The sequence below is a fragment of the Danio rerio genome, chromosome 13, assembly GCF_052040795.2.
Source record: "Danio rerio strain M-AB ecotype USA chromosome 13, GRCz13ab, whole genome shotgun sequence".
Taxonomy (NCBI): Eukaryota; Metazoa; Chordata; class Actinopteri; order Cypriniformes; family Danionidae; genus Danio; species Danio rerio.
Window position 1 is genome coordinate 22713417 of NC_141033.1, and position 23084 is coordinate 22736500.

A 23084-nucleotide genomic window follows, 5' to 3' on the forward strand; every position below is an offset into this window, starting at 1 on the left:
GAAGCGCATCCTCCGGTGCGTTTGTCCTCTGGGTTGGTCTGCAGCATTAGACCTGATGGACGCGTATTTCCATGTGTCCACTCTTCCTCGCCACCGTCAGTTTCTGCGGTTTGCGTTTGAAGGTCGAGCTTGGCAATACAAAGCCCTCCCCTTCGGGCTCTCTCTGTCTCCGCGGATCCTCACCAAGCCTGCGGAGGGTGCCTGAGCGCCCCTTCGGCTCGCGGACATCTGCATACTCAATTTTCATGACGATTGGCTGATTTTTGCCCTCTCTCGGAGCAATTGATTATGCACAGAGACAAAGTGCTCCGGCACTTCCACCTGTTGGGGTTTCAGGTCAACCGAGAAAAGAGCAAACTCGCCCCCGTGCAGAGGATCTCTTCTCTCGGGCTGGAGCTGGACTCGGTCACCATGGCAGCGCGCCTCTCCGGAGAGCGCGCTCAGCTGATGCTGTACTGTCTGAGAGAGCTTGACAGTAAAATAGTGGTCCCACTGAAACTATTTCAGAGGCTCCTGGGGCATATGGCATCCGCAGCCGATTCATGCCGCTCGGATTACTCTATATGAGACCACTTCAGCACTGGCTTCACGATCGAGTCCCCAGACGCGCATGGCACGCGCGCGCACACCGAGTCTCTGTTACTGCGCTGTGTCGCCGCGCCCTCAGCCCTTGGAGCGACCCCTCATTCCTACAGGCCTGGGTGTCTCTAGGACAGGCGTCCAGTCTTGTTGTCGTTTCAACAGACATTTCCAACACGGGCTGGGGGGCTGTGCATTGCGGGCATGCGGCTCAGACCTGTGGAAGGTACCCAGTTGCATTGGCATATCGCCTGGAGCTGTTGGCAGTGTTCCCCGCTCTCCACCATTTTTTTCCGGTGCTGGAGCGGCAACACGTGCTAGTCAGGACAGACAGTACGGCGGCGGCGGCGTATATCAGCCGTATGGGGGGTATGCGCTCTCGCCGCATGTCTCAGCTCGCCCGCCCTCTGCTCCTCTGGAGTCATCCGCGGCTGAAATCGCTGCACGCCATTCATATTCAGGCACGCTCAACCGTGCAGCCGATGCGCTCTCACGGCAGCCTTACGTCCTGGAGAATGGAGACTCCACCCCGAGTCTGTTCAGCTGATATGGGCGCGATTCAGGGAAGCCCAGATCGATCTGTTGCTTCCCCCGAGATCGCTCATTGCCAGTTGGTCTTTCCCTGACCGAGTGCTCTCGGCACGGATTCACTGGCTTACAACTGGCCTCGGGGCATGCGCAAATACGCGTTTCCCCCAGTGAGCCTGCTCGCGCAGTTACTGTACAAGGTTAGGGAGGACGAGGAACAGGTTGCTGGTTGCGCCCCTCTGGCTCAACCGGACCTGGATGTCAGAGCTCTCCCTCGCGATAGCCCTCCCCTGGCAGTCCCTTCGAGAGAGCACCTACTCTCTCAGGGACAGGGCACCATCTGGCACCCTCGCCGATCTTTGGAGGTCCTTAGACGCGAGGAAGACTTAGGTACCTCCGATTGCGGTGGCTAAAACATTCACTCAGGCTAGAGCCCCCTCCCCGAGCGCGCCTATGCCCTGAAGTGGAGTCTATTCACTGAATGGTGTGTCTCTCGCAGAGAAGACCCCCGTAATTTGCCAGATCAGCGTTGTGCTTTCTTTACGCCGAGAGAAGCTGGAGAGCAGGCTGTCGCCCTCCACACTCAAGGTTATGTCGCTGCCATCTCCGCTCTCATGACGCGGTGGCTGGCAGCACCGTGGGAATGCATAACCTCATCATCCGGTTCCTCAGGACCGCTAAGCAAATTAATCCACCCGCCCCCTCTTATGCCCTCTTAGGATCTCACCCTCGCTACACAAGCCGCAGATCCTTTCGATCCTCGACTCAGTATCTTTCTGTCCCTGAAGACAGCTCTGCTGGTCGCGTTGATATCGATTAGAGGGTCGGGGACCCGGAGGCATTTTTCGGTCTGTGACTCGTGCCTGTAATTGGGCTGGCTTTCTCTCACGTCCTGAGACCCCGCCCGTGATATGTGCCCAAGGTTCCTACCACTCCGTTTTAATAATAGGTAGTGAGCCTGCAAGCGCTGCCCTCGGAGGAGGCAGACCCTGACCTTCTTATTGTCCAGTTCGCGTTTTGCGTATTATCCGGACCGCACTCAGAGTTTAGATCATCTGAGCAGCTCTTCGTCTGTTATGGCGGTCGGCAGCTGGGAAGTGCCATACCTCGCTATCAGAGCCGAGGTGAGCCGCGTCCCCCGAGAGCGCGTGCGCACTCCACTCGGAGCTTCGCATCCTCTCGAGCGCACACACGCGGCGCCTCTCTAAAGGACATCTGTAGAGCTGCGGGCTGGGTGACACCCAACACATTTGCAAGGTTTTACAATCTGCGAGTGGAGCCGGTTTCCTCAAGGGTATTAGATAACCCTTGGTGATTAAAGAAACAATTCGGTAGGGTGTTGAAACACGCTTGCTGCGCCATTCTGCCTAACACAGAGGTACGTGTGCCTTTTTATCTGTCAGTAAAGTTCCCCGTCAGGTGAGCCCTGCAGATTCCTCCGTGGCCCCCAGCACTGACTCAGCGGAGGAGTCACTTGCTGGCCCACTACGTTGTAGGTCTGCCCGCTGGTCAGCCCGCGTTTTGGGTATAGGTGCCTGCTATGCTTGATCCCCACTAGGCGATCCCATATGCTTATTCCGCCACGGTTAAGTCACCCACCCCCCCCGACCCCCCCCCCCCCCCCCCCCCTGGACCCGTGTCTTCCCTCTCCGCTAACCACTCTTTGATATGCGTACTCCCCCTTTTTAGGGCTAGTCCATATGTAAATTTTGCCATCTATCCCCCCTTGGGTAACGGATGGCCTCCGCAGCGTCCTCCCTATCGGGATTGCACGCTCCCAACGTACTGTCGTATTCCTAGAATTATCTAGATGCTCACGACTTCCCCAAAAATATATCCAAATCCGTAAGACTTCTGTTGAAGTAGGATAAATTAGGGCCAGGGACACGTTGGAGGACCGCGCCTCCCATGATGTGGGTGCGTCACGCTTGCTTGACTATCCCCTCATCGAGGGCGTTTGTAAGGTGCAGTCATTATGGTGCTTTCCATACTTCTCCCATTTCGTGGATTTCAATCAATCTACTCTATGGCACTGAAGTTCCCCAACCGAAGGGGAACGTTCGAGGTTACAGAAGTAACCCTTCATTCCTCGAGGAGGGGAACGGAAGTGCCATACTCCGTCGCCATAATGACTGTCCCTTAAGGCTGATTTATACTTCTGCGTCAAACACCGGCGTATGCTACGGCGCTGACGCATAGCCCTTCGCCGTGGCCATCGCCGTCACTGACGTGCACCTCTCAAAAAATGTAACTACACGTCGCAACGACGCGTAGCGTAAGCTCTGTGATTGGTCGGCTTGGTAGCGCTGACGCGTCTGGGCGGGACCGAGAGCCGCGGGAGCGGTGCTAGCCCAACGGAGCGATTGTTTACAAGTGTGGAGTCCCGTGAAGGAGCTCCGGATGGAAAGTTTTGTTTTGTGTTTACCTCAGTAAAAGTTGTTGCACGCCCGCCGGTTCCTGCCTCAAAATGAGCGAGTTTGAGCCACTTGTACATCCCGGAAGTGTTCAGGAAATGCAAAAAAGTAGCGAAGAAACTCGACACAAAGGAACATTTACACCTCACTGCCCACTAGCGTTTCGGAAGTGTTAATGCAGACCGACAGAGACAGCGCGCAGAAGTATAAATGCACAGCCACGCGCGTTGCCTGCGCCGTGGGTTACGCCGGTCACCTGACGCAGAAGTATAAACCGGGCTTTAGCTGTTTGAAAGTCTCTTCAGCTTAAAAGGATGGCGTTTGCTTGCTCCAGGTGTGCTTATATGCTGGGATAATTGGCAATGGAGCACACCTGTGCAAGCTTACGCTGCCAATTCATTGCATTCATTGGCCCGTTCAATACTCTTTCAGACAAGCGGCTTCTGATCCGAATCCTCCCATTTCGTGGATTTCAATCAATCCACTCTATGGCACTTCCATAGAGGAACCAAGGGTTACTTCTGTAACCTTGAACGTTTACTATAGTTTAAAATATAAACACCTGGTCTGTAATGTTTTACCTGTATGCCTGTTTATTGTGATGATTTGTTTTGTTTTTCAGCAGGGTTGTAAAGTGACAGTAAAAACAACCGCATTTTATATTTATTAGCACGCTGTATTTTCTGTATGTTTATCTTTAAGATTGTTGTTTTTAGATAAGTTTGCAGGTCAATTAGAATAAAATATACTCTTTCTAAACACATAAATGCATTTTTATGCAACATATCTTTTTTTTTTTTTTAAGTTCATTAAGATGTCCTATAAGAATGGGTATTGTTTAGCTGGTATAGGCTACAATGTACAATTTTGTTTGGTGAAAATGCCAAGTGGCTAGTAACCTCAGGTGTAACTGCAAACAGATAATGTCAAGCCCTGTATGTATGTATGTATGTATGTATGTATGTATGTATGTATCGTATGTATCAACAATTGGAGTAATCTGGCAGATGGTCAGAAAAAGGCACAACACATGTAACCTGGTAGCCTTTATTCCATGATATGTCATTAAGTGTTGAAAGCAATCCAATCACCGAAAAAAGACAGCAACAGTACCCATTTACTTTTTCAGTTTAAAGAACTATACATTTATATTTATTTATAATAGGTTTATTTGTGCAAGTTTTTTGTCACACTCTGATTGATGGAAATCCTTTCTACAGAGATACTCACCCTGATGAATAAGTTGGTCATAATGTATGCTGATGGCTTGATGATACCTGTATATTCCATTGATTGCAGATTTGTATTTCATTTTGAATCATTCAATCAAGTCAATTATTAAGTGTTGACAATTAAGAAAACACTTAAGGATCTCAGTTGATGTCTTCACTTTGAGTGTTTTTAATAAATCTGGAGTGTGCCAAATGCACTGAAAAAAATGATGTCAGCAAAGTTGTTGCAAACAATTTACATGTGTTGAATTTTAACAAATAAATTAAATTTAGTAATGTTCAACTTAATTAGTTTGTTCAAATGCAGCCCAAATAAATTGTTTACAACCACTTAACTTAAAAAAATCATCTTTGAATTTTTTTTTTTTTTTCAGTGTGAAATAGACATACAGAGAGTAAAGAATAAGCCAGATATGATAGGACATGATAAAAGATTGGTTTGAACATTGCTAAAACTTTTTTTTTTTACCACCGAAGGAAGCAGAGCACTTTAAAATGGTTGAAAGCAGTTCCCCAGCTTCTGACTGGCAGGTAAAATAACACAGTTATACCAAAACCAGAAGAGATGTAGAAAGAGGGGGCAGATAATCTGTAGTTAAACTTCTGACTTGCTTTAAACCAACAAATCAAAGTCAATGTTTATGTATCAAAAGTTGTACTTTCTTCAGCAAAACATTTCCAGAATCTTCTGCTTGAGTGCCGAGACCTGCAAACTCAAATAAACTCTCGACTGCATCAGACCACTCTAAACAAACAACATGCCGCATATCAAAGAAACGCGGCAATTTTTCACAGACATATTGTCCTTGCATTTCAAGATGCAAACTTTGCCGCTGGACACTGATCAGACTTGCATGAGGTGTGTGTTCATTATGGGACGGTTATGGATGCAGTGTCGGGGACTGCCATGTTAAAGATAGCTGTTCTCCCCTGCCGATGTTTGTTAGGGCCCCGCATGCCTGAAGCTCCTGAATCTGGCCCCTGACACCACACAGCATGAGCCAATAAGAGGCATGCTGCAAACTCTCTCTCCATGCTAATGTAACAGTATTATTCCACACTTATTAAAGCCCCTGAAGCTCTTGTAAATATTATCTGTTGAGCATGCCTGAGTGGCTGCATTTATTCATTCATTCATTCATCATTAGATAGATATTTCTAGAGCTTTTTTGTATAATCAGTCTTTCATTTTTTGAACCGCTAACAAAACATTGTGCAATAATGAAGCCACATTTTCAAAACTGTTTACACAGAGTGTATTACCAACAAGGACTCTTGGCCAAACTGTTCAGCTCATTGACCTACACAACAGTTTTTATCTGTCTCAAAATAAACTTGTTTCAACAAACCACAATAATTCTCATTCAGAAAAAAAAAAAAAAAAACAGCAACATACATTTTCTCCATTACACACCGACCTAAAAACAACAGGCAGCATTATAGAAATAAGCAGCATTTATTATTATGTTTTATGTACATCAGACTAATTTTACATTTAACACATTTTCACTGTCTTGAATGTGTTAAAGAATGTGTGATAATATTTTTAAAAATTGCAAATTTAGTTCAGTTTTTCTCAATTTCTTTGACAAATATTTTAATGTATTCATGTATCATATATCCACTTTAAAATATGCATATGTGTAAATACAGTGACATTAGGCTCTATTTTAACGATATAGGCGCAAAGTTTAAAAAGCAGGGTACAAAAGCATTAAGGGCATGTCTTAAATACGCTTTTGCTATTTTAAGGACAGAAAAATACACTGCACTGTGGCGCATGGTCTAACAGGGTTGTGCTTATTAATGAGTTATACATAGGTGCTTTGAGAATAAACCAATCAAAGTCTAAACTCCCATAAGTCAGTCCTGCCATGGCCCATTTGATATTTACATGGTGGACTTTGTAAGTTGGAATAACTGAATGCGTCATTAGCGAGAAAACAGTTAAACAGACCATCTGCAGTGTGAGGATAAACAATGAACCTCCTCCATTCGTGGATAAGGAAACTGTGTTGTACACTCTACTGAAGACATCCATTAGCCTATACATAATTAATTTTGTTTGTGAAGCTCAACAGTTTATTTCAAAACTATTTCTAAATTCAGTTCTAATTTCCAGCAAACAAACAAAATAACAATAATTATGAAGTGTGGTCAAAAAACTGAGGTATATCCAAACACACATGCTGTGTAAAACATGCAAATTTAAGCTTGTTTTTAACTTAACAAATATAAATTTGCATATAATAAATAATACTGCTAATAATAATAACATTATACAAAAGCAAATTTTCAAAAATAAAAAAAAAATAAAAGCCGAGATGAAGTCATGAGGGCAGTGGTTTTTATATTTATGTAGAATGTTATAATTTTTGTGATATTTTAATTCTTAAAATCTTTTTCATTTGTAAAGATATTTGTGTATTTCTGTACATTCTGCATTTTAAGCAAAGTGTAAGTGAGGCGCTCAACTAACGCGCTTTTTGCTGGACATTAGACTGTCTATTGAACAGTCTATTTTATTTCTTCAAAGTAGCAATGCGCCAACAATGTGCCTTAAAACACCTCTTTTCTAGACCTGAACACCCATGAGTCCACAAAGTGGCGCAAATGGATTTGCTATTTAAATGTAAATCATGCAACAAATATTTGGCTCTTACAAAATGTTTAATTGAACTGAATCGATGACATGATAATCCTGATATGTTGTGTATTTTGTAGAATTGAGATACCAAGTCAGTGTGTTCATATCCCTAATATTCAAAACAATTATATCCTATACTTAACCCTATCTAATATTGACAAATTAAATTGAAAATCTTCTAATGAGCTCTAAGGGGGTACTTTTCATATTTGGTCAATGTATTTTATAATGATTTGTGATGAGAAGGTGAAAACACAACAATTCATTAATTCATTCATTCATTCATTCATTTTTTTTTTGCCTTAGTCCCTTTATTAATCCGGGGTTGCCATAGTGGAATACAAAATTTACAAAATTTGTATAAAAACAATAATTTACATTTTCTAGAATTTGTCCAAAAATATTCAGGATAAAATTGAAAATGAAAGGTCAAGTGCATGGTAACCTTGAAGAATGGGGCATGGAAATGTGGGCTTTGTTGGTAAAGCAGAGTATAATTATTTTATTTTATTTCTATTTTATTTGTTTACATTTTGTCATTTTCAATTTTATTTCTAAAATAATTATTACTGTTTGCCTGAGGCATGTTCACTTCATGTTCATTTGGGTTCATTCCATTGAGGTGATGGAAGGTGAGTGAGTGAATATTGTTTGATTTAAACACAACTTGTTATTTCCTATAAGTTTTAAGGTAACCTCTTTTAGTTTTTAAATAAAAATATCAAATGTTTTAGTGCAGTCTTTTATTACAACAAACTGTTCAACACGTCCAAGAAACTTCAAAGTATTTTATTTTAAACAAGAAATAATAATAATAATAATAATAATAATAATCGTAATAATAGAAAATAATATTAATAATAATAATAATAATCGTAATAATAGAAAATAATAATAATAATAATAGTTACTGCTATTATAACAATAAATAAATAAATATTGGCCTCTAAGTTTATAAATATTTAACATCTAATAAAGCCTTTTCTAAACAAAAAAAAAAAAAGAACAAAACAGTTTAGAACAACTGAGCAAAAATAAAACATGAATGAATGAATGAATGAATGAATGAATGAATGAATGAATAAATGAATGAATGAATGAATGAATAATAAATAACTAAATAAATAAATAAATAAACAAACAAACCAAGCTACCAGGGCCAGGGTTCATTCAGAGTACATTGAGACTCAAGGTCACTGTGTCAACTTTACTTAAGCTGATCATTAAACTGAAACATTGCCAGTACACCGTTTATTCATTGATGTTTATTCATTTTGCATGTTACAATATTATGCAGTACAAAGGTGTGCTATGTCTGCTCTTCTTTGACTTTGAAGGTTACGTGATGCTTTTCATTGATTTCTGCGGACCCAAAAATGGTGTACATCAGATTGTGCCAGCTGATATAATCACCAAGTTTGTATTTGCTCTTTGCCTCCATGTAGGTCTTAATCTGATTGGTGGTTAGGACTTGATTGTGCATATGCACATCTGATATGAAACCTGTGAAGGTTTTGGACTGGGGAAAGGATCCACCAATTTGGGTCTGACACTGGCCGAGTGATATAACAGGAGCTCCTTTAAAAGCTTGCTTAGGACCAACAACCTTCTTAATGCTGGCTACTTCATTCACAAACATCTGTGCAAGAGCATTTTTGACATCCCATGTCACACAAATTGTGTTCCACTGATTCAGATTGAATGGCAAGCCTTTGAATTGGACCGGAGAGTTATGAATTAACAACTGGTATTTTTTGGTTTCAGCAGACCATGATAAGGAAATGTCTTGAGGATTAGATGGTGTGGCCAGTGAAAATAGACATGGGTTGGAGCTCTCTTGATCAGTGTAGAATCTCATACACACAGTGAATTCAGTCTGAGTCATGGATTCATTGGGATGGAGCTTCACCCAGGTGTTGGTGCTCAGTTCTGGGAACACGATGACCTTCTCCCTCAAGCATTTCCGTTCTGGTTGTTCTGTTGTTCACAAGATAACATGTATTTTCAACACTTAAGGTATTACAGATTTTGTGTGTGTGTGTGTTTTATATAATATGAGCTGACATTTGTGTTTTATAGAGTTATTCATGCAGAAAATTTTGTCATCACTTACTTACAGTTTAACACTCTAAATTTATTATACATTTGTTTATCCTCAAAACACAAATAAAAGTGTAGAAATCTGAAATTACTTTCCTCCCCTGAGAAAAATTATGGTTCAAAATTTTAATTAAGAAATTATATAACATTAATTGAGCAGATCAGTCTAAGTCTTCTGAAGGGGTGAACATCACTGAACAATCTTTACATTGTTCATATTTGGTCAGGGAAGGCATGTTTTGCTTACACATGCATGTCTGATAAGTAATAACCAATAAGATTAATTTCTATGCCTCCATAAAAAAATAATGAACCAACAGTGCATGTTAGTTCAATCAGGATTTTTGCAACTGATACCAACTGCTGATTTTCAGTCATTCAAGCTCTATGCAAAAGACGTGTAAGCTCTCTGTTGACTAACTAGATGCTAGTCTTGTGCAAGTTATGCAAATACACCTATTATAATCACTGAAACTCCAAAATAAATCTCTAACTCACAGTTACAGATTGGCTGTGCAACTGACAATTATTATTATTATTATTATTATTATTATTATTAGTATTAGTATTATTATTATTATTATTATTACTACTACTACTACTCCTACTACTACTATTTGTGTATTTTTACACTTTACATAACTCATAAACTCATAAAACATTTTTTTTTTATTTTGTCCCTGAATTTATGATGAATTTTTGTACATTTTGTTGCCATTTTGTCCTCAAGCCCTTTCTCTCTCCATCATCCTGACATTCTACACTGCCAAATTGCAAATGGTTTTTAAAGTAGTTGCAAATTAACTGCAAACTGAGCACTGGATTTGACTATCAATGTATCAATGTTGATTAATCCAAGCATATCGAACAGACTTCCAATGGGAATTAAAATCTCTCATATTTGATGAAAAAATACCTGTATTTGTTTTCTAAAAATTAATAAATGACTCAAAGAATGAAAAGATAAGTAAAAGATGGCACGATGTTCATCTTGAGGTGAAATAACACACACAAAATAAAATGATAAAAGCAGTCTAAATTGTTGTTTTCTTGAGATCATTTCCTCTGTAGCATTAATTAGGCTATCGCTATCATTTAAAAAAGTATATTGTTGTTACACTGCATGTACTTACGAGACAATGCCAGACCACAACAGACAATGAAGATAACATATGACGCAAGCCTCCTCATGTTCCTTTTGGATTGAGCCGAGCAGCAGAGAAGTATCTGATCTCTTCACTCTCCTCTTTTTATATTGCACTGATGAGGTGAGGGTATGTCATGTTAGTGCTGATTCATCAGTTTAGTCACAAGCATAGATAAGGAGTAGGGTTTCACAATTTGCTACAAAAGATATATATTGCAGTTCCAATTTTCACTGACATGATAAACTTTTAACCTCAGATGAAAATTTGTCAATAGAGCTGCATGCTGCTAAGAAATTGACAAAATGACAGACCTATACCTGCTGCCAATTAAACAGTTATTGTTTTAAGACTCTTTACACTTTGACTCACTCTTTACAAGAACCAAGAAAGCAAGTATTATAGGTGCTTCGATTTGTACTGTGGTCTCTTAGGTAATGGGAAAAGTAAGAAATTCTCACCAAGTATGAAAATGCCAACCCAAGCTCATTTTGAAAATGTAGATCTAAATAAAATTTCTGGAGATTGTGAAATACGTCACAGGAGGTAAGTTTCTTTTTTATTTTTTTTTTATTTATTTATTTAATTTAATTTTATTTTATTTTTTTTGCTGTTTTTGCGAATCCAGCAGAGGCTGCTGTGTATGCTTTTTGAGATCTAAAATTTATTTTCTCACAAAAATCCTCCAGAGGGTGCTGTCGACTGACTGACTGACTGACTGACTGACTGACTGACTGACTGACTGACTGACGGACCGACCGACCAATCGCCCCACCCACCGGCTTCCCTAAACGCAAATGATGGTGTTTTAAAAAGCACCGACTGACCAGCGCCTACCTATTTCTCTGAACCCAACTAATAGGGTTTGAAAATCAATCTAGAAAAAGAAAAGCCCTTGCGACATCCTGATTTTTACCATATTTTCAGATTTTTCCACATTCCTACCCTGTTATTTAATTGTTTATTTATTTATTTATTTATTTATTTTTCTGGATATTTGCTTTGCCTTACCTGTTTCTGAAACTGTACTTTACCGGACTTGAACTCTATCACTGCAGTCAACTCATCTATGCCTCAAGTCCACAAACATGTGCTGCGAGCCACTGGACAATCTGGTTATGGCGGGAAAGCCGTCCATATGGAGGTAAGTGTTCAAATGCTAATGCAAAAAGTTTAAATATTGCAAGCTGATAAAAAAAATGTATATATATATATATATATATATATATATATATATATATATATATATATATTTTTTTTTTTTTTTTTTTTTTTTTTTTTGCAAAAGATTTATGTGAGGACCATAGAAGGCGTCAAATGGGTCAAGTGCTCATATCAAGGAACTTGCATTTTAAAACTTGCAAGACAATTTTAAAAAGTCTTGACTTACTCCAAAAGTTTAAAGTGCAGTAAAACAAGTGGTTATATTATTAGTTTAGACAAATCAGTCCTCAGATAACTAACCAATGGAGTTATTTTTACCCAACTATAAGGTACAAAAGTTTTTCTTTTATTTTACTGTGTGGTTTTGAGGTAGTGACAGGGGTCTCTTCATGGGACACCATCAGCATATTTCTCAAAGTTAAACTGAAATGTTATGTTGTGTTATATTCAGGATGGAAATCTCAAATGTACTGTTGTATTGATCTGGTTCTAACTGCAGTATTGTATTGCCTTGACAACATAAATGTTTATGCTTTTTTTATGTAGCATTTATTATATCCTGTAAATGCAGAGTATTTTTCCCCAAAATGCAACTTGTACCACAGCAGCATGTCATAAACTATGCTTCACCTTTTTTTATACACATTTTAAAATATTGCATAAAAATTCCTAATGTTAAAGCCAAGATGTGCATAAATTTTGAAAATGCACATGAAAGTGTATGCACACAAAAGAGTAAGATAAATATTTTATCCCATAAAAAAGAAAACAATGTGCATTTACTACCATGTAAACACATTTAACAAATAAATTTCACCATGCACTTCAAAAAAGTCATGTGATTTTGTTTTTAACAGATAATAACAACAAAGATAAAGACAATATTATGGCATTAATGTACAAATGAGCAGATCAACCAGCAGACCATCTTAGCCAGAGTCTGTCATCTAATGGGAATCGTTATTTTTACTTACCAGAACTGCACTGCACTCTAAAAGAATGGTCTCGCACCTCTAAAAGCTTTCACATTCATTTCAATCTGTCTTCATCTTTTAAGGGCCAGGACATGTATTATTTTAAGAAAAAGGCCCACAGTGACTTCTCCTACTGTAGCAAATTCCGTATATCTTTTTTATATTTGGTGATAGTTTATCAGTTCGTAATAATTGTGTTCTCGTTGGATGAAAACAGTCCTTTTTTCATAAATGTTTTTATGTAAAATTCCAGTTTTCCACATACAGTGGTGTGAAAAGTGTTTGCACTTTACTGATTTCTTACTCTTTTGCTTGTTTGTCACAAGCTAATGTTTCAGGTCATCAAACTAATTAAAATATTAGTTAAATAAAACATCATGCAGTTAATAAATGATGGTTATTATTAATAAGGGAATACAAAACCCCAAACTACATAACACTGTGTGAAAAAAGTGTTTAAAGATGTAAAAACATTACTTGACTCTAGTTTATCATGCCTAAGTTACATTTATCTAGCCACTCCTAGGCCTGATTACTACCACACCTGTTCGCAATCAAGAAATCAGTTAAATACTGTAGCACCTGCCTGACCAAGTGAAGTAGACAAAAGATCCTTAAAAGCTTAAGAGAAGGCTCTGATTCAAAAACAATTGAGAAGGAATTAAATGAATTAAGATCTAGCAGTCTTGAAAATGTTATAAAAGCATTTCTAAAGCTTTGAGACGGCAGTGAACCACAGTGAGAGCCATTATCTACCAATAACCAAAACATGGAACAGTGGAGAACCTTCCCAGTAGTGGCCGGCCAACCTAATTTACCCAAAGACCACAGCAACCACTAATACAAGAGGCCACAAAAGACCACATGGCATCCACCTCCGTTAAGGTGAGTGTTCATGAGTCCACCATAAAACAGAAGCAGAATTCCAAGAGGAAAACCACTGCTGAGGGAAAAAAAAAAAAAAACGCATATAAGGTCCTCTTAGTTTTGCCAAAAAACATTGATGTGATCAAGACTTTAGGGAAAATCTGGACTGTAGCGAGTAAAGTCAACCTTTTTGGAAGGTATATATACTATGTGTGTGGCATAAATGTTACAATGCATTTCAGTAAAAAGAACATCACACCAACAGTAAATTGTGTTGGTGGTAGTGTGAAGGTCTGTGGCTGTTGTGCTCCTTCAAGACCTGGAAGACTTGCTGTCATAAATGAAACTATGACTTTATCTGTGTACCAAATATCCTAAAGGAGAGTGTCTGGCCATCTGTTAGTGACCCTTAAGCTGAAGCAATATTCAGCAGCAGGACAATAATTCAAAATAAACCAGCAAATCTACTTCTGAATGGCTGAAGAAAAACTAAATGAAGACTTTGAAGGGGCCTAGTCAAAACCCTGACCTGAATCTAATTTAGATGATAAAAGGCAGTTCAAGCTACAAAATCCTCCTTCAATGTGGCTGATTTACAACAATCAGCACATATAAATGGCCATAATTTGTCCACAGACTCATTGCAAGTTATCAAATATTTGACAACAAAAAGTGCAAACACTTTTTTCACACTGGGGCTATGTTGTTTTCTCTTGATAATAAAAACCATTTCAAAAGTGCATGATGATTTACTTCTGTTATCTTTGACTAATTATATGCATTTTGCATCTTATTTTAAGTATTCTCACTGATTTTAAGTAACAGTTATGCAGCATTTTTATAATGACTATTTTTAGTAACTATAATGTTAACTGGCTTCAGTTAAAAAGTAAATGTTTCCTTTAGAGGGAAAGTTTGAAAATCCCTGTCAGAAAGGCAACATCAGTAATCCAATACACTCAAATCAGATGCAAGGATGCCAGTATAACCTGGTAAATGATGATGAGGAATTTGCAGATAATCAACTTGAAACCGTAACATAATATTGACATTGATTGTATAACCAATGCAGCTTTCTTGCCTTAGGCCATGTTTTCTCTGCATGTAGGAAACCCAGTTAATCTGTAACCTGTCAATCTGTAAACAATGTTGAATAAGATGTACAAACAGCATTACATATTTTATTGTAGTGTGCCAGTAGTTCTGGGACCTGTTTTAAGATAGGAGGTTAAACTGGAGAAAGCAGGGTAAGTCAGGCTTGTTTCTAAAAGAGAGGTAACTTTAACTCAGAGTCAGTTACCTACGGAACCCCGGAAGGGACATAGTGGAGAAGAAAAAAATTGGCTGGGTGAAAAAGAAAAAAAATGGGTGGGAGGAAAATATATATTTCTAAGTTTTTGCGTTCTCTCGCAAAGTTTTGCGTTCCCTTGAAATTCTCCCGTATTTTACCATTCTATCCCACTTTCTTTACATGACTGTGCGTCGATTGTCGCCTTTCATATGCTACCTCTGAACCAGTGAATGCATGTATAAGCGCTTACTTACAGACGCGCTCTATACAATAAATTGATCCCAGATCAGCGTCTGTACACGCCATTTACAGAGGAGCACAGAGGAGCAGGTGTATGTTTAAACAGACAAATACACTGAATAATATGTAAACATCTCCGTCCTCATGTTTTATTTTAAACAGCTTATGTTCTCTTAAATGAGCACAAACAGTTTCTAAAGTAATGGAATGCTTTCATTATAGGTCTGTGCATTCTTACAGAGACACTTGTGTTATCAAACAAAACAAAACAAAACATGAGATTCATTGCTGCTCACTTGTTTGATAACAGAAATGTCCCTTTATGGCGCGTACAGATGCTGATCTGGGATCAGTTTATTTACGGAGCGTGTCTGTCAGTCAGCGCTTATACATGCATTTACTGGTTTAAAGGTTGCAAAGTTTACATAGCGTGGGTTTACATGAGTTAAGTGAACAGGAAGTGTTTGTGGAGAAACCGTTTTGCGAGGGAACGCAAAACATCTTTGCGAGAGAATGCAAAAACTTAGAAACATATATTTTAATATATATTTTCCTCCCACCCATTTTTTTCTTTCACCCATTATTTTTTTTCACCCAGCCAATTTTTTTCTCCTCCACTACGTCCCTTCCGGGGTTCCGTAGTTACCATGGTAACTTGCACTGTGAACTTAACCTGGCCAGGAGCAGGTTTTATTCTCTAAACTCAGAGTTTCTATTGGTGTCTTTTTTTTTTTAAGACAAAGCGGTATTTCTCACCTTATGTTTTCACCCACCTATTTTATTGCTCATTTTGGATATGATCCGTTTCAAAACGATTAATGGAAACATCATGATGCACATAACTTTTGAAAATATGCATAAAAAAAATTTGCAAAACTGAGTAGATAAGTGTATCCACTACAAACAAGAGCAAGATAAAAACTCATTTTAGAAAAAAAAAAATGTTAGATGGCACAAAAGGTTTTTGCATGTTAACTAAGAATGACTGGTACTGATGTTATATTGTGTGAAGTGTGAGCTAGCGATGACATATGATGTCTACATGTGTAGTAGTGGTGTCTTATTTCTTTAGAGAATATTTTCATGCCTATGCCTTCACACTCTGTATCAATGGCCAAGGGGAAGGCTATGGGTAGGTGTAGAGGTAAGAGTAAAATAACATCTGCAAAGCAGGTTACTTCTGCAAAGACATATTTCCGTCAGAAAATCAACAATGCCACTAATCCTCGCCTACTTTTTAAAACATTTTCCTCCCTCCTCTATCCTCCTCCTCCACCCGCATCCTCCACACTTACTACTGATGACTTTCCTACATTCTTTTGCACCAAAACTGCAAAAATCAGTGCTCAATTTGCTGCACCTACAACAAACATGCAAGATACACCACCAACACCACACACACTCACCTCTTTTTCTCAGCTCTCTGAGTCTGAGGTGTCCAAACTCGTGCTATCTAGCCATGCAACCACTTGTCTGCTTGATCCCATTCCCTCTCATCTCTTGCAAGCCATCTCTTCTGCAGTCATACCAACACTGACTCGCATAATTAACACATCTCTTGACTCTGGTTTATTCCCCACTTCATTTAAGCAGGCTAGGGTAACCCCACTGCTAAAGAAACCCAACCTGGACCTTACGCTACTTGAAAACTACAGACCAGTATCCCTGCTTCCATTCATGGCCAAGATTCTGGAGAAAGTAGTGTTCAATCAAGTCCTGGACTTTCTTACTCAAAACAATCTCATGGACAACAAGCAATCCGGCTTTAAGAAAGGCCACTCAACTGAGACTGCCCTGCTCTCGTCGTGGAGGATCTCAGACTGGCTAAAGCAGACTCAAAATCATCAGTCCTCATCTTGCTGGATTTGTCAGCTGCTTTTGACACTGTAAACCACCAGGTCCTACTATCTACGCTTGAGTCACTGGGCGTTGCAGGCACGGTTATACAATGGTTTAGATCTTACCTTTCTGACAGGTCATTCAGGGTGTCTTGGAGGGGAGAGGTGTCCAACCTACAGCATCTAAACACTGCGGTACCTCAAGGCTCTGTTCTTGGCCCACTTCTCTTCTCCATCTATACGTCATCTCTAGGACCAGTCATCCAGAAACATGGATTCTCCTACCACTGCTATGTTGATGATACCCAGCTATACCTCTCTTTTCATCCTGATGAACCCTCGGTTCCAGCTCGCATCTCAGCCTGCCTGTTGGACATTTCACACTGGATGAAAAATCATCATCTTCAGCTTAACCTTGCAAAAACAGAAATGCTTGTAGTTTCTGCCAACCCGACTATACACCATAACTTTTCAATCCAGATGGATGGGGCAACCATTACTGCATCCAAAATGGTAAAAAGCCTTGGAGTAACGATTGATGACCAACTAAACTTCTCTGACCACATTTCTAGAACTGCTCGATTCGCACTCTGTAACATCAGAAAGATCCGACACTTCTTATCTGAACATGCAGCTCAACTCCTTCTTGTTCTCCCCAAACTGGATTACTGCAACTCTCTACTAGCCGGGCTTCCAGCTAACTCTATCAAGCCTCTTCAGCTGCTCCAGAACACAGCAGCACGAGTGGTCTTCAATGAACCTAAAAGAGCACATGTCACTCCGCTGCTCATCCTTTTGTACTGGCTGCCAGTTGCTGCTCGCATCAAATTCAAAGCTCTGATGTTTGCCTACAAGGCGACTTCTGGCTTTGCTCCGTATCTGCTCTCACTTCTGCAGATCTATGTGCCCTCCAGAAACCTGCGTTCTGTGAATGAACGTCGCCTCGTGGTTCCATCCCAAAGAGGGAAGAAATAACTTTCGCGAACGCTCACGTTCAATCTGCCCAGTTGGTGGAATGAACTCCCTAACTGCATCAGAACGGCAGAGTCACTCGCTGTTTTCAAGAAACGACTAAACTCAACTATTTAGTTTCCACTTCACTTCCTAATCTGCAATTGCCTCTCTGGATATACCACTAACTGTACTCAAAAAAAAAAAAAAAAAGAAATTGAAAAAATTAAAATTTTACTGATACTTTCCTTCTTAGACTTTACAGACCTAAAACTTGCCTATAGCACTTATTCATTGTTACTCTTATAGCTGTGTAAATTGCTTCCTTGTCCTCATTTGTAAGTCGCTTCGGATAAAAGCGTCTGCTAAATGACTAAATGTACATGTAAAATGGGACTTGTGCCTAAATCCAGAAGATCTTTGCCAACATCTCCAAGACATTCGGAGGTACACAAGGTACTCGCCTGCAAAGATACATTATTCTAAAAAGATTTAGGCACTTGTGTAAAATGCTGTAAGTATTCTTCAAAAAAATGCCATGTGTAGTATTTAATTATCAATTAATATTAAATCAACATACTGTATGGCAGAGCTACCCTTTGCTTTTTAAAACTGCTTTTATCCTATACAGGTACATGTACACGTGTACATATTTTTTTTTTTTTTTTTTTTTTTTAAGTAGCTTTGCAACACCAAAAATAATGATTGCATTTTCACAGTTAATTTGCAATAAATTAGAAAATGCTAATAAAATGATTTCATAGTTAAACTGTTGTTATAAATTAATCTTGATTGTAGAAGACAACTTCAAAAGTATAAATGGATTAACAAATAAATGTAGTAATTAAAGTGATAGTTTGTTGCTTTATGCTTACAGTGTGTACTACATTGTGATGTGTGGCACCATGGTTTAAACGTGTGATTAACGTTATCTTTCCCGTGTAAAAAAAAAAAAAAAAAAAGAGAAGTTTTTATCCTAACTATCTGCGACGAGAATGCTCTAAATTTCAATTTTAGAAACTTTTTTTTTTTTTTTTTTTTTTTAGAAACTATTTTAGAAACTTTTTTTTTCATATGGTCACTACAGAACTTCTCATAACTTCAGAAAACTACAGAACTTCCCATTCCCATGTAGCTAAACTAAAATGACAATGATCACCTCAGGTAATGATTAATCGCGTCATTCAGTGTTAAATGCTATTTATTGCCAAACTACAGGATGGAGCAGTAGATAGATAGTTTAACTCAGATCTTAAAAATTAAATTAACTAGAAAATGGTTTGAAAAAAAATGTATGTGTGACTCGTTGCAAACCAACATCAGTCACTCAGTAAACCACATACATTTAATAATATTAAAGAGGTTTAATATGTATTCATTTTATTATCACTCTCACGATTTGAAGTGCAGTAAATCGTATTTAAATGTTTCCGTCATTGCATTTGGTGCTGCCAAATTGCTTGCCGTTGGAATATTTTGGCATTGCATGAAGTTAGGAAACATGATATTGGCCTCAATGAGAGCCTGCAAGTATTCTGATGCTGTCAATCAAGTTCATGTAAACCAAAACTTCAACATTTTTCCAGACTCCTGTTGTTTTTGTCTCAGTCCACTGTATAAAGAATTTAAGTATAACATGCCCCAGTTCACTGCACCTACTAGTTAAAATAGCAACACAAATAAATATTGTATATAACAGGGAATAAGCCAAAGAAAAGTGAATAATTGTATAAGAAATTTTAATTTCATTTATTCTACAGCACATTTTTTTTAAAATTGAAACCCAATCACGAAAAGAGACCACAACAACAGTAAATGAGTCAACATTTTTTTTTTAATCATTGTCATAGAATACTTTTTACATTTTCACAAGCTAAGGAGAAATGTGACAGATTATGGGGGAAGTCTTTGATTTTGCTTTGTAAAAGCTCTGGAGCAATAAGATGCGAATGTAGAGAAATATAGCTTTTACAATGTGGGTTTCTTACTGTCCTGCACCCATCTGAAACACACAGACACTGTGTTGTGTTCTAAGCCCAAAACACTTGACCATCACAGAATGGCTGTGCAGAATCCACAATATACTGCGTCCTATAACCTTTATTGCATTTCCATCACTCATGCTTGTTTATTTTCTTTTTAAATGTTCATACTTTTAAAGTTCCTTTTCTGCTTTTCGGCAAAAAAGACAATGTTACAATAAATAAACCCATAATGCAAAAAGATACAAAAATATGAGATTTCTTTTCCTTGCTTTTTTGGATTACCATAAAACAGTAACATAGTACTATAGCAAATAAATGGCTGTTGTACATTTCCTTCATATGGGATATTACAGGACAGCAATTATTACAGATGCAAGTCTTCAGTGTGTACTGTAATCTCTAAACAAAAATATATACTGTTTATATACTGTATATAGTTACTGAAAGCAATAAATCCTCATCCAATATGATAATACATACATTGTACAACCAGATCCCAATTCAAATATAGCAGGCTCTATCGACATAGTTCATGTAGAATTGTGTATATATTTTTGTTGCTTTATGTAGCACTTAAAATGTCCTGTAAATAACATGAAGTACAACAATACATTATCATCTTTTTTTCTTGTTCAAAATGCCACATGAGCTAAAGCAGTATGTCATAGACTCTTTTAACATGTACCGCTGAGGTGGTTAAACTGCACATGCCTCATACTGACATATAAGACTTCTGGGTATTTAAAAAAAATGAAATAAAAGAATTCTCACTGATTCAAAGTATTTGTGATGCAGGATCACTTATATTTACTCTTCCAGTAACTTCTGTATTGACATACAGTACAGCAAAAGAACTGGCTGCATGATTAGTTTGGGGTGAAGTATGAAAATCCCTGTCAAAGCAACATCAGAAAGGCAATATACACTCAATACATATGCATATACTGGTTAATTTAGCCTGGTGAGAGATTATGTGCAATTTACAGATACTTGTATATGAAAGTGTTACTTGAATTAACATCTGCTTACAAGACAAATGCTGCTTTCTGGCTTCATTCCATGTTTTCTATGCAAACTGTTGTATGAGTTTGAAAATCCCAATATCATTGACATACCCTGTCATTCAACCCTTAAATTCATCCATATGTTCACACACACAGCATTGCACATTCACACATGCAACCACACCATGAAAAACAAGAGCACAATTGTCCGACTGTCTTTTCTGACAAGCTGTCGGTCATCCAGTTATGCTGGAAACTCTTCCTTCGTAAACTCTCCTTTAATACCTTTTCACTCTTTCTCCGACTAAATGTTTTGAAAACATTTTGTTGATATGTTTGACCTACAGATGGGCCAATGAAGCTATATAGAAAATAAAAAAAAACTACACAAGAGAAGCACAATCAGTGAGAATCCATTTTTCACCAAAACATGAACCAAAACAAAGCAAAAAAAGATCACAGAAGACAGTCTGTCAAAATGAAATCTTGTTCTACAATGTCTTAGGCTCACTTTTGCTGTGTTTTTGTGTACCACTGGCAACACACTGTATTGTCGAGTACAAATACGCACAGATAAGAATAATCTCTACTGCTGTGACAGAAGTCCTCATGGTTTCAGGCTCTCAAAACACCAGCGGTTGTGTAGACGGCACAACATCACATGGGAATGCCAAGCCTCTCTCGCATTTTATTCACGTTCCATCCTCCGATGCAAAATCAGGACGGAAGAGACAGAAACTCGAGTACACAAGAACACTTTGCTTTGTTGCATCAACAACATCAAGGAAATCTCTTAAAAAAAACAGAACATTGAGAGTGAGGAAGAGAAGGACTAACAGAGAGAAGTAGAGAGAGTACTGAGTACAACAGATTGACCAGGAACAGCGATTGACTTTGTACAAACTGTCTGTCCATGTTTTATGTTCTTAGGTGGCTACAACATCACTGGGGTGAAGATGCAATGTAAGGAGGTAGCCAGTAGGAGCAGCTGAGAGCTAAGGCCTGATAGAGTCATCTGCCGAGGGGATGAGTTTTTGGAGATGGTATTGGAGGAGCTGGGGTCATCAATCTGTGGATCCTGGAGAAATGGAAAGAGGTGAGAAAGTGGATAAGCATCTCATTTCCGATTGCACTTTCAAAATATTTATGCCATTTTGAAAGCAGCTGTGGCATGTGGAAGGTGACATTTGATTTGTGTGATTTTTTACATTTCCAGAGCTTGGGAAAATAAAACGTATACATTGATTTAAAAAAAAAAAAGAAGGAATTATGTTAAATAAATAATGTAGAAATAAATTAAAGTATATTTATACTGTTTGTATATGCAACATTTCTGCTGTGTTTTGAGTATATTTTGTAAAAGTAATAAAAAAAAAAAACTTCTGTTTAATAATAGACAACAAATACATGAACATATTGTATATGTTATTGTATGGCCATAAATCTCATTTATATATTAGATTTTATGTAATTGTGAGTCTTTTTTATTTTTTTTTACAGATGTAGGAAAAAATGTGCATATTTTGAATAACATTTGTAAAAAAAAGAAAAAAAGAAAAAAATAAATAAAGGAAATGTCTTACCTTCATTAGGTATGAAGGGAAAGACAAGGCAAGCAAACAATTGCTTATTACAACTACAAACTTGTATAACTCTTATTTATTAAAAACAAATCATAAATAAAGAAATCCATGAAAATATAAAAATCTTTATTGTGGGAAATAATTGTATAAACTGGTATGATGTTTGTATATATAAAAGCACAGTTTGCAGATTTAATCTATGCTGTTACTTCACCCCCTTAATGATCGTCATTATGAAAGTTTTATGTTATTTAAATAGCGTGGTTCAAGCAATGCATAGACAGAATTTGGGGAAAAACTTGTTGGTACATTTGCTATGTTTATTTCTTGAATGATGCATTATATTTTGGGTTTTCAGTTTCTGGTTTAGCTGTTGTTTGGGCACTGCAACCCTAAATGATTGATTGGAGTTTGTCCTCATGTACACTGATAAAGGTTCATTTGAAAACTAGTACTTTTTTATTTTATTTTTAAAAGATTTGTGTGTGTTGAGCCTCAGTTAAGACAACGTTAGCACCTCTCAGCTGTAATTGTGGGAAAAA

The 23084-nt window shown here is 38.2% G+C and overlaps 2 protein-coding genes across 3 annotated transcripts in view; both read right to left on the reverse strand.

Annotated features, from left to right (window-relative positions):
• Window positions 1-8649: 8649 nt before the first annotated feature.
• Window positions 8650-10793, reverse strand: apcs (amyloid P component, serum). The gene is given in 2 exon segments (NM_001386308.2): window positions 8650-9377; window positions 10634-10793. Coding segments are annotated over 2 exon segments (726 nt in total). The 5' UTR covers window positions 10692-10793; the 3' UTR covers window positions 8650-8709.
• An 8993-nt stretch (window positions 10794-19786) lies between these two features.
• The window catches only part of gfra1a (gdnf family receptor alpha 1a), a 161514-nt gene continuing 158216 nt past the window's right edge, over window positions 19787-23084 (reverse strand). The window contains exon 10 of one of the 2 annotated variants that reach the window (XM_087278577.1): window positions 19787-22037. In XM_087278577.1, the coding sequence (XP_087134703.1) occupies window positions 21894-22037 (144 nt within the window). In that variant the 3' untranslated portion in view covers window positions 19787-21893. 2 annotated transcript variants of the gene reach the window in all.